General features: G+C 37.3%; 2 protein-coding genes across 4 annotated transcripts in view; one reads left to right on the top strand and one right to left on the bottom strand.

The window, feature by feature from the left end:
* Positions 1-2385, top strand: part of LOC101853189 (kinesin-like protein KIF17) — a 51446-nt gene extending 49061 nt beyond the window's left edge. For all 3 annotated transcript variants that reach the window (XM_005106545.3, XM_005106546.3, XM_035971937.1), the window contains one exon: positions 167-2385. In XM_005106545.3, the coding sequence (XP_005106602.1) occupies positions 167-405 (239 nt within the window). In that variant the 3' untranslated portion in view covers positions 406-2385. The remainder of the gene's footprint in view (positions 1-166) is intronic.
* Positions 2386-8497: 6112 nt separating this feature from the next.
* The window catches only part of LOC101853578 (transforming growth factor-beta receptor-associated protein 1), a 31969-nt gene continuing 25740 nt past the window's right edge, over positions 8498-14726 (bottom strand). The window contains exon 22 of the mRNA XM_005106547.3: positions 8498-13942. Coding sequence (XP_005106604.1) covers positions 13798-13942 — 145 coding nt within the window. The 3' untranslated portion in view covers positions 8498-13797. The remainder of the gene's footprint in view (positions 13943-14726) is intronic.

Here is a 14726-nt window from a genome sequence, read left to right on the forward strand (position 1 = left end):
GTAAGAGATGAGGTTAATTTGCTTAAGCTGAACTGTTCATTCTCTTGTTATTCAGTTTCCCTTGTCCCTTTTAACTGTCCTTCTCACATAATGGAGTTTCCTGGAAGTATCATGTGCTACTTTTTATGCAGTTAGACATTTCTTCTTACCTATGATGTCTCTACAGACATGCAGGAGATACGCGGCACCATCCGCCCGATGAGGCAAGCCAACTCTCCAGTCACCAATGGTTACCATGGCTATGAAGACGAGGATGATATGATGAGCAAAGATCTTCGTGCAGCACAGGTACATGGGCAGATTCACAATGACGAGGTGGTGCGCAAACCGACACGGCTTGACGCTTTGCCCGCTGTCACCGGGAGAAAGTCAAGGAAGAAGAAAGGTGGACTTGATCCTTTATGAAGTGGATGTGAGATCACAACTGATTTCGAAGATCTTTTGAGAGTTGAAATTATGTGCTTACAACCTGGGTGGGGGGGGGGGGGATTTCAATGCTTCAAAATTTGTTAATATGAGTCTTGGGCTGCTGAAACTGTAAATTGTCCAAGATGAAGGGAGGACGGGGGTCCTGACAGGATCAAAACTATGTCAGTGATCTTGAGGCTGTAATTGTACAATCCTCTCATGCTGTTTTTTTTGTTTTACTTCTGGAGAGCAGCGGAAATGAAGCTCAATTTGCTGAAAGTAAAAACTTTTTTGTTTCTATGAAAGTCGAGTTTTGAAAGCTCTTTGGGATTTAGTGTGATACAACTATATTCAGAAGGGAGACTGGGTATAATTTCAATAAATGGAAAGGTGGATAGAATTTTCAAGCAGCACTGTAATTTGGACTTTCAGGGAAAAGATTGTAGGTTCTGTCCGAGTGACTTCAGCCTTGTTTTGAGGGGTTGCAAGGTGTCTCTTCACCAAATTGTGGCACATGGCAGAATTGCATGTTTTCACTAGCACTTATATTTTTAGGAATTGCTTTGTGAATGTTGCTTTCTCCATACTGTCATTCTAGCGATTTGGAACCCTGTTATATTGCACCCATATATAACACACACCTGGACATAATACACTTGGATCCTTTCTTTTAGATGTTTGTTTGAAAAATACAGCTAAAATGTTTTTGTACTTTCCCTTTTTCAGTAACATAACAATCTGTGTGAAGAACCAAACTAGATATACTAAAGTGATTAAGTGGCTTCAGGGTAGGTAAGCAATACCAGATGCAGATCAATTAAAGTGAAAAAGTAGGTGTTTTAAGACTTTATTTCCCTTCTCTTTGCTCCCTGAATACAGATTTGTTTATAATCCTAAGTGTAACACGTCACATTTTTCAGTAAATCATTTATCGAAATTGAAACAGGGTTCCTCGTGTTTTAATCTGAATTTTGAGTGTCTCATGAGTGCTATGCCAATGCTGTGACACCCTCGTCAGGGTCTTTTTGTAAAGTACCAGAGCTTTAAATCATTGTCAGGAAATCATTTTCAAAATGTGTTAATAGTTTTGCCATCTGTCCACTCTTTGATTTACTTATCAGCCGTACCTTTTCAAATTTCTTCATGGTAGAACATTTAGTTTCATCTTTAAGAATTTGTGTTGGAAACATGTTGCATGTTCTGCATTCCATGCATTCTGATCTTATTTACTTTCTTTATGCTATTTTTTGTTTAGCCCTCGCTTACTCAAAGTCAGACTGATCTTGTGATGTTTGAAAACTGCTTTGTTTAGTGGTGTATTTTGTTGGTTCATAACTTCACTTGTGGGGCATGATGTGCCGTTGACAGTTTTATGCTGAAGGTATTGCTCAGTATATTGACAAATGTTATATGCTTTATCCTTCTATAATTCCGTGTGTTTAAGCTGCCACTCATTGCAGAGCATCAGTAGATGACTTTTTTAAGGTTTCATTTTGCTTTTAATAATTTTTATTTAAAATTTTGAAAATGAAGTTGAGATAAAATTGCTAGCAATTTTGTTTTAAGCGTTAGAAACCCAACCCAACTGTCAACTGTTTGTACTTGCTTATCAATTTCAATTCAGATAAAGTCAAGCTTTCATTTTACCATATTTGAAAATTTAAGAGAATTTATAAAACTGGTCGATTCCCTTGTGAAAGAATTTTATGGTCATTTTAAGTGTTGCGGTTGCTTATTATGAACATCTCAAGTCTTTCGGCAATTTTTTAAATCAGGGAATAGTGTTCATTGATATTGCTGACTCACTTGAATATTCGTGTTTGTAAGCACTCCTGTCGTCAAGGGTTCTCATTTTTACAGCTCTGAATGTCTCACAATCTTCAAGTCTCTCGTGTCTCATCTTTTACATTTTAAATGCTTATAAAGCATTTTTTTTATTCATTTCGCTTGTGATTCATCACTGTTTGTTCTTGTTTTTTAAAAATTTATTATCATAAAAGTTTCTTTTTATTATGGTTTCTTTTGATACTTTTAGTCAAATATGTATTTTAAAGAAACTTTGTGCAAATAATCTTGTGCAAATGTTTTATTTGTGTCCCATGGTGCATAAGAGCATATCTCTACATCATTCTTCATGTGGTGGTACCATGTCAGGCATAAAGTTTATACCTGTAAGTGCAGCTCTCAAATGAGAGATAAATTCACACACTCTCTATTTCTTATTCATGTCTTTTGTTTGTGGAGTTTTATGGGGGATTTTTTGGCTTTATCTATTTCCTGTACTGTTAATTTATCTTTTAAGTTACAGCATTTTCTTTTTTTGGCTAAACCATCAAAGTGGTGGGAGGATATGAGAGGGGGCACATAAGGAGAACACAAGAATTATTGAAAAAGAATGCTGTATTGACTTCAGATTTTTCTTACTCAGATGTAAGCGTACTGACCAGTACCTTTACCTTTCTTTCAAACTGAAAATTTGTGAGTGGAAGAAGTTGTAGATGTTTATGCAAAGATATTGTCTTTGCAAGTTAAAAGTAATCTTTGTTGTGGTTATGATGATGCATCCAACTGAATTCACAATGAGATTGTTTAAAATCCTTTACTCTTTGCAGTTCTTTCATTTCAATAGTCTGTGGTGGTCATTTATACGAAATCATAACTTTAGAATTTATAAGTATACATTGTAGATCTGAGCTCTAAAGTTGTAGATGTTGAAGAGGTGTCTTAAAAAGACAATAGAATGTTTCCTAATGTGACTTGTGTGGTCTGCATGTGGAGAGATAATATTTATTGTACTCGCGTGTAAATAGTATCAAGCAATAGTGTTATTGTTGGGGTGCAATACAAGCTGCTTCTTTATGTGGAGCACTCTGGTGTGATAACTTGGAGACAGTATTATGCGTTGTGTAGACTGGCTTTATAACAGTAAGGTTATATTGAAAGTTATTGTTTGCTTGCCACACACTCATCACCTCAGAAAGACCTCATTTAACATTTTTGTAGGTAGGCCCTTTGTTTTCAATCATCAATTGGTTATAACAACGTTTAGAACAGGAGTGGGCAAACTTTTCGGATAGGGGGCCAATTTGACACCCAGGCTGCTCTGTGTGAGAATTGTTCCTGATCCCTGATGTGTTTGTATCTGTTTTGGTCTCTCTCACAGGGATCTGTGTTCTTAAATAGGGTGGAGGTGATGGTGTGTATGCTTGTTGGTGGACTTTTTTTCGTTTACACTTGTGTCTGGAAATATTTCTGCTCTCAAAGACTGTACATTCTAAGACAGGTCCCTTTTGTTGTTTTCTACCTATTGACAGTTTGTGCAAACCAATAGTAGTATCTTTTAAGTCTATCAAATGATGCTGTTGGAAACTGCATCCCCATAGCTTCTCAGTCATCCCCATGCTTAGAAATTGCCTGTAATTACTCTGAAAGGAGCTTTAAACTTTTATGGCTGGATACACATATACAAATGTGCCAGGTGCAGAATGTAAAATAACCCTAAAGCCAACTATATTTAACAAATAAAGTATCTACAGACAGATGCACTGACAGATTTTCAGGTCCCGAATTTTCTCATAAGTATATTCTTTGCATTTGAAACTTGTACATAGAAAAATTTGTTAATACTAAAAATATTTCCAGCTATTTTGCTATTTGTGTGCTAAACTGCATGTTTACTGCAATATCATGGGGCCATCACATAATGACAAAGAGGTGAACCTCTGTACTTCTGATCAGCTCTTGATAGCAGAGACATGATTGAGTTCAGATTAACAGCATTCCTCCGCTGATGTTTGTATGTATAGTATAAGGTTTTACGGCCCTCGCAACTGCTAAGGTCATATGAGCGCGCGAAACACAAGTTGTTCACCTTTGCAAAAGTTCACTTCACGACTGGTTAACTAATTTACTTTAAAATGCTAATAAGTTAAAATATTTAAATTCGATGTAAATAAATTTCCGCTGATGTTTATTTACTCTTGTCCTCACAATGAAACCTGAGTAGCCTGTCATAGAAAGTACAGTGTTTATTGCTCTTTGTGTGTCTTTTAAGATTTGAGTTTGATATATGAATAATAAATAATTCTAAGGGATCTGTACTGGTATAAAAATCTGGTGGTTGGTTTGCGTGATACTGATTCTACTATTGTGATAATAGCTCTGCTGATGTTATGTTAATACCCGCCATTCCTTAATGATCCGTCCACTTGTGTCCAAGTTTTTAGAATTTTGTGTATTTTTTTTACTTCAGTTGTACTTTTAGCATTTTTATAGGTGCAAGAGTCAGGCTTCTGATGTGGGTACCCTTTTGTACTTGGTAATCTGATGATTATAATTGCTGTCATGAGTTAAAAGTATAGTATTGAAACAATGAAGTCGGGCTGTGATTTGAGGTACACTGGTGTCATTTGTCTTGTTATTTCTTTGGATGTGCTGATTGAGATTCGATTTAAAGGGCACTTTTCATCACCCCAAATGATTTTGCTTCTGAGGTTGCACAAGTTTCTAGGCTTTCAAGCTTGTCAAGATGTACATGATACGCCTTATCATTCCCTCGTTAGTCTGCTCATAACAAATCATGACGTACGGTGCACTTTTAAATGATCTTAAAGAGGTAGGTTTTGTCACTATCCCAGGCATGCGCCATTTTAATCAAATTTTTAGTTTGATTTTGAACCTTTTCTATGAGTTTTGTGGAGTTGGGTTTTTTTTTCTTGGTGAGTGACATTTCCTCCACAACTTCACACGGGGCACGAATCACTCAGTTTCGTGAACTTATATTGTTTACCAATGATGAGCACTGTGAGATTTTTTTTCAAATGAGTTTAGGATTATTTCATCAAAAGGGTAAAAAGAAAGAACATGTTGTTCTGTTCCTTCAGAATATCAATTAAATCATAATTCAAATGTATGAATCAATAATCACGATGTGAACCCTTGTACGATTTTGCCAGTATTCATGAATAATATGCATGTTTCTATCGTGACTGGTACATGTGAAGTTGTTTTAACAATGTTTTCGCCATTTGGTTTCCGGTTGTGATTCTTCAGCGTCTTTCACTGTTGTCTGCCTGCTTGTTCACGTGTCTCAGACTGTGTCATAGATTCTTTGTGTCTTTATGTCTATTCTCAGACTTCGTTACTCAGGAGGCCATGGTTTGTTAATAGTTCATCGTGGTAAACGACCTGTACATGTAGTTCAGTTAGGCACATATGTGAGCCGTGCTGGCAAAATGAGTTACTTCTTGGATTTTAACTCAAATAGATATGTCAAAACTTATAGGTGGAGTTTGTACCTTGTAAGTATAAAAGACAAGTTATTCTTAAAGAATACGGCATCTATTGAAAATCTATAAGTTTGACCCCAGTGTCGATTTTTGGTCAATATCTCATTTTGTGGATTGCAAGGAGTATTTCATTTTGTCAGTAGCCTCACATATATTGGGTTCTTTTCTCCACGCTTCAAATTTCTTTGCAGTCAGTGATGAATTACGTTATATTGATTGTTATATTAGTATTAACGAGCAGGAATATGTTTCTTCACTTCCTCATCCGTTCATTCACTTATCATACCCTTATGTAAAATGGGCAACTTTCTAAATCCTGAACAGGTATTGAAAGTCTGATTGTCAAGTGTTCTTTTGCTGCTTGGTGAATTGTGGAAGTCAAAGTACCTTGTCCCACCTCCTTACCAACTCAGCTTGGAATAGAACTGTTGACTTTTCAATGCCTTAGTGAACCACTAGAAAAGGGTGCCCTACATATTTTTAATGATAAAATACATTGGATATTTTCTTTAATCTACTGAACTGCTCCTAATTTTTTGTGACTTATTCTCAAAACTCAGATTACAGCATTTTATTCAATACTTTATTATTTTATCCGCGACACTTGTCATTTTAAAGGAATGGGTAGCGTGATGTGACTTTTTATTAATGGTTACTGTATTTCTGGTGTTCTTTTTTCGTTTGTCTCAACTTCAAGAAACATGACTCAAATATCCGTCCGTACATGGTTACAGAGAAATGAGCCTTCAATCAATGTTCAAAGCTTAAGAACAGGTTTTGTGACAGAATGAAGCTCTCGTTTTGCAATGTTTGACCAAGTCTTGTTATGGACACCGCTCTTTTTCATCCCTTACACTACATTTCTGATCTTGCTACCCAGATCTTTTTTTTTTGGATCCCCATTGTTCCTTCAAAACATTCCAGTCACAGATCAATAACTTTGTGTATCTCTTCAACACACTGTAGATCACTGGAGACTTCAAACATGTGATATTTTCACCTCATACCGACACCCACTGGTCAATAAAATTGTTTTCTACACTGCAAGTTGTGTTTCTTATTCCAGCAACAATAGAATATAAATAATATATGTTTGTGGAGTCATTAAGTGTTTTTAGTTTTAGCAAAGAGTTTTAGGGCACTCGTAACACAAATAAGTCATAGAAGTGTCCAAGATACTACTCGATATTACTAGAGAGTGACACACAAAGAAAAGGAGAAAAGATGAGGATGATAAAGGTTTGATAGGAAGGAAGAAGCAAACCAAAGCAGAGCACCCGCCAACCATCAACTCAGTAGGGTCTTTGTGAAAACCATCAACTCAGTGGAGCCTTTGTGAAAATGAGAAAACCTTTCCTAGAAACCAATCGGAGCTCTGTCTTATGAATTGAGAGAAAATATTCCATGATGCAAGAGGTGTGCGAGACAATAATTTCAAGACTTGAATCCGGACCGGAGTCTCTGCTGTGGACTTGAGTAATTACTCGAGTCCTACGCTCTTAAGACTCCAGTAATTACTCAAGTAATAGTATCCCGAAAGGGACTTTTAGAGGATTATAAAAGTTTTGCTGAATATCGGACAGAAAATACAGTGACTTCCTAGGAGGGCGCTTGAGTAGGCTTATGGCAGTTCTAGACATCTGCATGCTGTTTATACCGTATTTTATTTCATTTTATCTTGTGAAGTGGCTCTGGGTGAAAATAAAAATACGATCAACCTCTCACCCCGGATGAGACTTGCCAGCGTTGGCTTTTCTCTCCCTGTATGAAAGAAGACCTGTTTTTCCTAATTTCTGAATAGGGCCTACTACTGTCTATCGGTGTGGATGATCAAATTTACAAAAACATAGAAGAAGAAAAATGATGTTTTAACACAAAAGCAAACTAATTTGGCTGTCTACAAAGATGCTACGGCTATTTCACTGTTCGAATCAAGCCGAACAGTACCGGTCGCCATTTTGTTTTGCCCCGAAGTACTCGTTAGATCTAGGCTACTCCTCTCCCTCTCTGTCTCTCTCCCCCCACTCCCACTCTCTCTCTCTCTCTCAATGCCCGCAGACAAAATTGCACACTTTCAACACAAAAGCGCTGGATTGTTTGTTTACCCCACAGAATTCAATAAAAAGGGTAGATCTAGAATTCTTTGGTTTACACAGAGTATCACAGTAAACGCACAACGGGTGAGAATAGCCAAAAGGCTCGCCCTCTCATCCCGGGTGAGAAGCCTAAAACTGTGCTATTCTCTTCCGCGTCTTTACTGGGGGGGGGGGGTTCTTGTCTTTTTTTTCAATTAAAAAAAATTGCTTATTAGAATTTTTTCTTTTAACAAATATTAATTTTTTTTAAAGCAAATTTCTTTCCTTTTTTTTTTTTCTACGGTAGAGTCTGGGCTCGGACATTTGAACTCCAGTCCTTAATCGAGTAACTTACTTGTGACTCAAGTATGGACTCGCTGCGTGTATTACTTGAGTACTCCAGTCTGGACTCGTTACTCACACACCTCTACAGGATGCACAAGAAAAGTGAGTCTGTGCAAGGAGAGACGAAAAACCAGATACAGTCGAAGTCAAGCACACACTTAGCAAAATTGGCGGGATGCTGAAATTTTTCATTATGTACGAATTTTGCTAGGTATGTATGTGTTTGAAATACAGAGAATATACATGTCTAAGAAACAAATTCAGGACCTGAATATTTGTATGCCATGTGCCTATCTCCCTGTAGTCGTTTTCATTATGTGCATGCTAGCCTGTATCTACTTTGAGTAAAAACAGACCAAAAGCTAAAAAGAAGGCAGAACAGACATTTTACAGAATGTATTTATTATATACTATTATCATCTGGCAGTACTTGATCAAACAGGCAACTCAAACAGCTGACATAACAATTCATACATTATTACGAGCTGGTAAACCATAGGAAAATGTCTGCAAGAGGTTCGGTTTGGCCTTTGTACATTTTCTCTTCACAATGCAACAATTCAAAACTAAAAACACCACACTGACACATCACAATGCAGTTTTTCCATACGTTACATTTAAATTTCAAAGCACAACAATTTTCAATAAATGTACACCATACTAAGGAACCACTATGCAGCTTTTTGAAACTTTACACAACAATGGATAACAGCCAGACTCTTCCTCTTGCCTACTACATGTATAACAACATCACATATTGAGCACAATCTGTGAGAAAAGGCCCAGGCAACGGCCATATTGCACAATTTCATTTCACCTCTGGGGAAACAATACTGCTATATGTTAAGATACCATCAGTCTTAGACATCTACATTCTGTGATCAGAACGATACAATAACAGGATGCATTTAATTCAAAGACAGCACACTGTGATTCTGAAACAAAGAAAACAATAACAAGACTTAACACGAAATAGTTTTACAGCCTCCTGAAAAAAAACCCATTTACCTCTTTAACATATAACAGTATTCGTTCTGAGTGGTGATATAAAGATAAAGCACCTCATGTGAGCTTAAGACAGGACTGATGTGACAAAAACACAAAATTCACATTGCACCTCTCTTTTTCAACTTGAGTATCCACATATATACATATCACATACAAGAACATAACTACTACTTAGACAGCAAAAGTATAGGCAGAGGAAAGTGGACAGAGAGGAAAACGACGGGAAATATGTCAATAACAAACGGGAAAATTAAAAGTACATTCAGTAATCTATGGTATTGTTTTCTTTAATTGAAAAGAAAGACATTACCTCACAATGAGTACATGGCTCTAATAAAGCTTGGTCTGCATTGTCCTGATCTTTTCGCTCCTGGTGAAACGTGTCCATTATTTCACCAACTTGCTCTGATCTCCAACAGACTACAAATAATGACAGCAACAACGAATTAAGTGTTCCACACATATACTTTTAAGCAATTCTCTCGTCCTTTCCCTATTCCTTCCTTTTTACTATTACCTCTTAGTTGCAGATTTCAACATCAGGGAAACCTACTCGAGTCTGATAGGTGTGGAACTCTTAAGCCATCCTCCCAAAATAAATCTAAAGCTATCTTAGTTTTCATCAAACCCCTGTGGGTGGTTGGAGGCTGACATCTTACTATTTTACCATCCCTCTCTTGCTTTTGCCTGTTCTTTCAGTCTTTTTTCTAGCACCAAAAGACTGCTACTGTATTAATGTACTTCTCTTATAACATGAACGTCTCCGTACATTGGCCAATAAATGTGTATCAGTATACATGCTTTTTTTAATTAAAAAAAACAAAAACATTGAGAAAATACAATTTAGCTGAACACCTATGACTTTAAGAGGAAAAAGAGCGATGCTTCTCAAATAACTGTCTCATGAAATTCAGGATACAAGGTAGCTCTTCCTCTACGGAATTAATTAAAACCACCCACAACCAGGAGCTTCAGCAATGTGTAGCACATTGACTCAACATTTCACAATATCTGTGCCAATCACCAATAGGTGTCATCACCCTTCACTGCTCCATATGACCTAGTGGTGACAGATCATGGTGCAAAAAGAGTTAGGTAAGAAATAAAATTTAAAAGGCTAAAAATTTCAACATCTAGGGTATTCACTTCTGACATTACTTTTCTAACCTCTATCTGGAGTCTATTATATACTGAAGACAGGGCTAAGTTATATGGTCATAAATATGGAATCTGAAGCTATAAAGGAACATATGAATTATAAAAACCATTGATTACAAAATGCATCCATGCACAAGCAAACATACACAATCTCCCTCTTCTTCATTCTTCTCTTTATCTCTTCCTTGACTTGAATTTCATTCTCCCTCCTTTCTCATCTCTTTCTCTATAATTTCTCCACCACATTTTTACACTAAAACATCTGTTCAAGACATGACTTTTCAAACAAAGCAACAGAAAATAAATAACAACCAACTTAACAACATAGTAAATAACTTCAACAGTCAAATTTGATAACCGCAAAAGGCTGAGAGGATGCAAAACTACTTCACTGGGGAATTCTGAAGATCTATCTTTGGTAATCAACAAGGGAGTAAGTCTTGCACACATCGACCCCCAAAAAACTAACCAAGCATCTGACAAAGACACAGTAAAAGACAGAAAAAATCCTCTCTTTGAAATCTGTGTGTCATGTAAGACGATCAGGGAAGGAGGGAGGGGCATCATTCTTATCGGCCAACGGATCACAGTACACAGGTGTGTGCTTGTGTTCGCGTGTAAGTGTGTGCGTCTGCTTGTCAATGTCAAGTCTACTGGCACTAATTTAAAAGTCCTACAAGACATAATGAAAATGCTTCACTATATATGACTTGTAAAGTACAAAGTCTTATGAACTTCAAATAATTTTTGCACATGTGAAGAAACAAGTCATCAGCAAAAGATGAGCAGAAAGATCAAATGTCCCCCAACATTTTCTTTCATTAAAAAAAAATTGTGTGTTTATCCCTACATAAGATATGAACTGTTAAGAAAATCAGGGTAACTTTTGCTTTGTTATCGCTTTCTATTCACTTGGCAGAGAATAATAAAGTATTTTAAAATAAAAAATGGGAAGAAAGAAAATATAGCGGAACATGTCCATAAGGAACACCTCATGCAGAGAAGAAATGTGTTCATCTTAGACTAGTGATCCTCTTAGACAGTGTCATGATAATAGATTTTTTTTAATGCATAGGGGGGGGAGGGGTTGGAAAAGGTTATTTATATTGGTGGTTGTCTTGGACAGCTGGTCACTAGAGAAGGTTCCACTATACATGTATGACTAACCAGGACAATAGACACTCATTGGTACAACAAAAAAAAAGCAGTGAAGCTCTATTCGAGATTATGTGGTGCTTTCTTGCACTAACTCCAATTTCTAACTTTTTGGGAGTTTTTGTCACAACTGTCAAGGCTGTCGAAAAATCTTCCCTTAGCACTCAAAATTATTTTGGTTAACGCTTGTCTTCTGTAGAATTTCAGTTTCATTTTCTACACATTCATATTTTCGCGACAGCAGTTCTGTGTTTTCATACTGATTTAAATCTTAACCAAATCGGAAAAACTTGAGCAAGTAGATATTTTCGAACACCAGTGAATCCAAAATTACACCCAAAACATGCCGACATGCTAGTTCACGAAGACATACTATATGTAGTTATCATAACACTAAAGCACTGATTTCATATTATTTGTAAATACGTACAAACTTAAATAAAAGCACATGATTTCACATTTCTCTTAAAAATGATTTGAAGACTTAATCAAACATTCAACAAAATATGTATAATACAAGCAAAGGAATGTGATGGTTATGATCAACATGATTAACAGTGGGTCCTTTCCTGTCAGTCAAGTATGCCACTGTTGAGGGTAACATCCTGTAATCTCATTAGCCAACTATACATAGTTCAGATATACACTTTAAGAGATTTATTTTCATTATTTACGAAAGTATTAAACTAATTAGTAGAAAAATAAATAAGGCAAAAATAGTGTCAAAGGAGATTGAAATGAAGAGGGTATGTACGGCAATCAAGATAACACACACATGAGATGAAACAAGCTAGTAGGGGGAGACTGTGCAACTTGGTCTAGTCTCCTGCTCCCCCCATCCTCCAACAACAATAGTAAAACTGTGGACATGGGCGTCACATTGGCCTTCTTCATCATTGCATACTAATCAAGAACTCGGCTTCATCTCAGATAAATATTTTTACAAAGCTATGGATGAAACAGTTCACAATTAAACCATGGCATGAAGACACTAGACATGATATTTTTAAAAATTGCAATCTAAGTTTCAATGAACACCCCCAACCTCACCATCTTTCCTCAATCCTAAATCAAACCATGCCAAATTACTCTTCTTTCCTTATAAAGCATTACAAAGTTTGCATACTGTGTCCACACTTACAACAGTACCATTTACAGTCTTCACAACTACTAAATACGTTATGGAACTCTACAAACTGACTCTCATCCTCGACTCATTCCTAACACTTGCCCACATCTAAACATTACTCTTGTTCTGGGACAATACTCTCATCCTTGTTCCTTGCGTGACTAAAAAGAAACTAGCCTAAAAAATGAGCATAAAATCCTTCCATCTCAACAACACATCAAACTTTTCTTCCCTCTGCCTTCCATCCATCAAGTGTGTAAGTGACATGAAAGTCAAGGGTCTTTCCAGTCCACCTGGTACATTTGTTGGATGCTTTGCTTACTCCCAGTTCTAAGTTCTGTGTAATTATTATCGACTATGACTGTAAATAATCCTAGCTGTTCTATGGTTCCATCAATACAATTAACATCACATAAAAAGAGGCTGCTTTTACCCATAGTTTGTAAAGGCTATCCCCTGTTGTTTTCGACACTAATTCCCTTCATAAAAACAAACTTGATAAAAAAAATTTCTACATATTGGAATCAAGCTCACATTTTTCACACAGAATGCAAAAAGACTATTACTCCATAAACACCAGTACAACTACTATCCAATCAACGTATCTCTTTTTAGTTAAATCCCACCCCCTTCAGTGCCATGGCGCCATCCAATCATCTGCTTTAATTAGAAACAAGTTCCCATTTTCTCCCATACCAAAATAAAACCTATTCAAGAACTTGTATGTCTTCGTTATAGTAGAGGTTTTACGGCGCTCGCAACTATTGTATGTCTTCAACACTAAAATACAAACACATGAACATTCATCACACATTTGCATTAAGCATTTGCTCATCCTGTTGTTTATCCTGTTTTATCCCACACAACTCCCAGTATTTTTTCAGTAGCATCATTTTATATTTACACACAACCTCCAAATCTCACTTTTTCAGAAAATACTTTCTTCAGCAAGCATACAACAACCCTTCAACTGTCACCGATGTGTGCCCAAGGGCAGATGCTTTGTGTTAGATTATTATAAGCATTACCGTATGCTACAATCCAACAGTGCGAAGACAACAACTGGTGTATTAACCCCATGTTCTGCACCAGAACACAGCCATATCCTGCGGCCGGCACAAAGACAATAATCATAGAAGTCCACGTGGTTCAAATTAACAAAGCGGCGGCAGAAAGCAAGATGAGCACAAAGAAAGACCTATCCACAGCCACTGCTACATGTCTACAGGGGTCATCTTGTCCTTCCAGCACTGAAGAGCTTCCCGGACACCGGGCAGATGTACTTGTTCTTGGCACAGTGCACGTGGGTGACCACTCCATTGGGGTAGCGGACAAAACTGGGGTCGTTGAAGGCTCTATTGCACACTGCACAGGCTCTGAATGGAGAAAAATAAAAGACAACCCATTTGGAATACCTAAGTAAGTCAGGGGAATTAATGCGGAATCAGGTGAGCTTCCCATTAGGAGACAAACACGACAATAAATAACAACTTTAACACTACGTTTCTTATTCTGTATTTCGGTAATGTACGAGCGAGTGGTATAACTGGTTAACAGGAAGAGATGTGTTGAAGTTATATATGTGTCACAAAGCGATGGAATCAGGCGCTTGTCAATTTGTTTGTTTGTTTTGTTTTTGTAAAGTGTTTTACGGCGCTCGCAACTGCATAAGGTCATATAAGCATGAGGGACACACCTAATATTTTCAGTTGGTAGGAAATTTTGAATTTTGCCTGGGTGGCGGCCAAAGCCTACTCTTATCGATTTTAGACCACCAAGGGATCTTTAACGTGCGCAACTTGCACACAGGCCCTCCGAGATTTTTCGCCCTTGTCCGAGAAGGGTAGGTGTAGATCTTTCCTACCAGAAGATCAGGGGTGTGAATGAAAGACAGCAGTAAGAAGAAGCGAAGGAGTAGCAGTAGAAAGGCTGCAGAAAGAATCAGGAGCTCAGAGGAAGGGGCAAAGGAGTTGAGGGGGCGGGGGCAGAAAGAGGAGACGAAAGCAGATGACAGAACATTGCTAGAGAGCTGGAAATGAGGTGAAAGTAGACAAATTTAGAGAAGAAAATTTTTCGGTCGCTACCCGGATTCCAACCCGGGACCTTTTGAATGAGATGCCAACACCTTAACCTCTAGGCCACGAGAGCCCCCTGTCAATT

The sequence above is a fragment of the Aplysia californica genome, unplaced genomic scaffold (genome assembly GCF_000002075.1).
Source record: "Aplysia californica isolate F4 #8 unplaced genomic scaffold, AplCal3.0 scaffold00542, whole genome shotgun sequence".
Taxonomy (NCBI): domain Eukaryota; kingdom Metazoa; phylum Mollusca; class Gastropoda; order Aplysiida; family Aplysiidae; genus Aplysia; species Aplysia californica.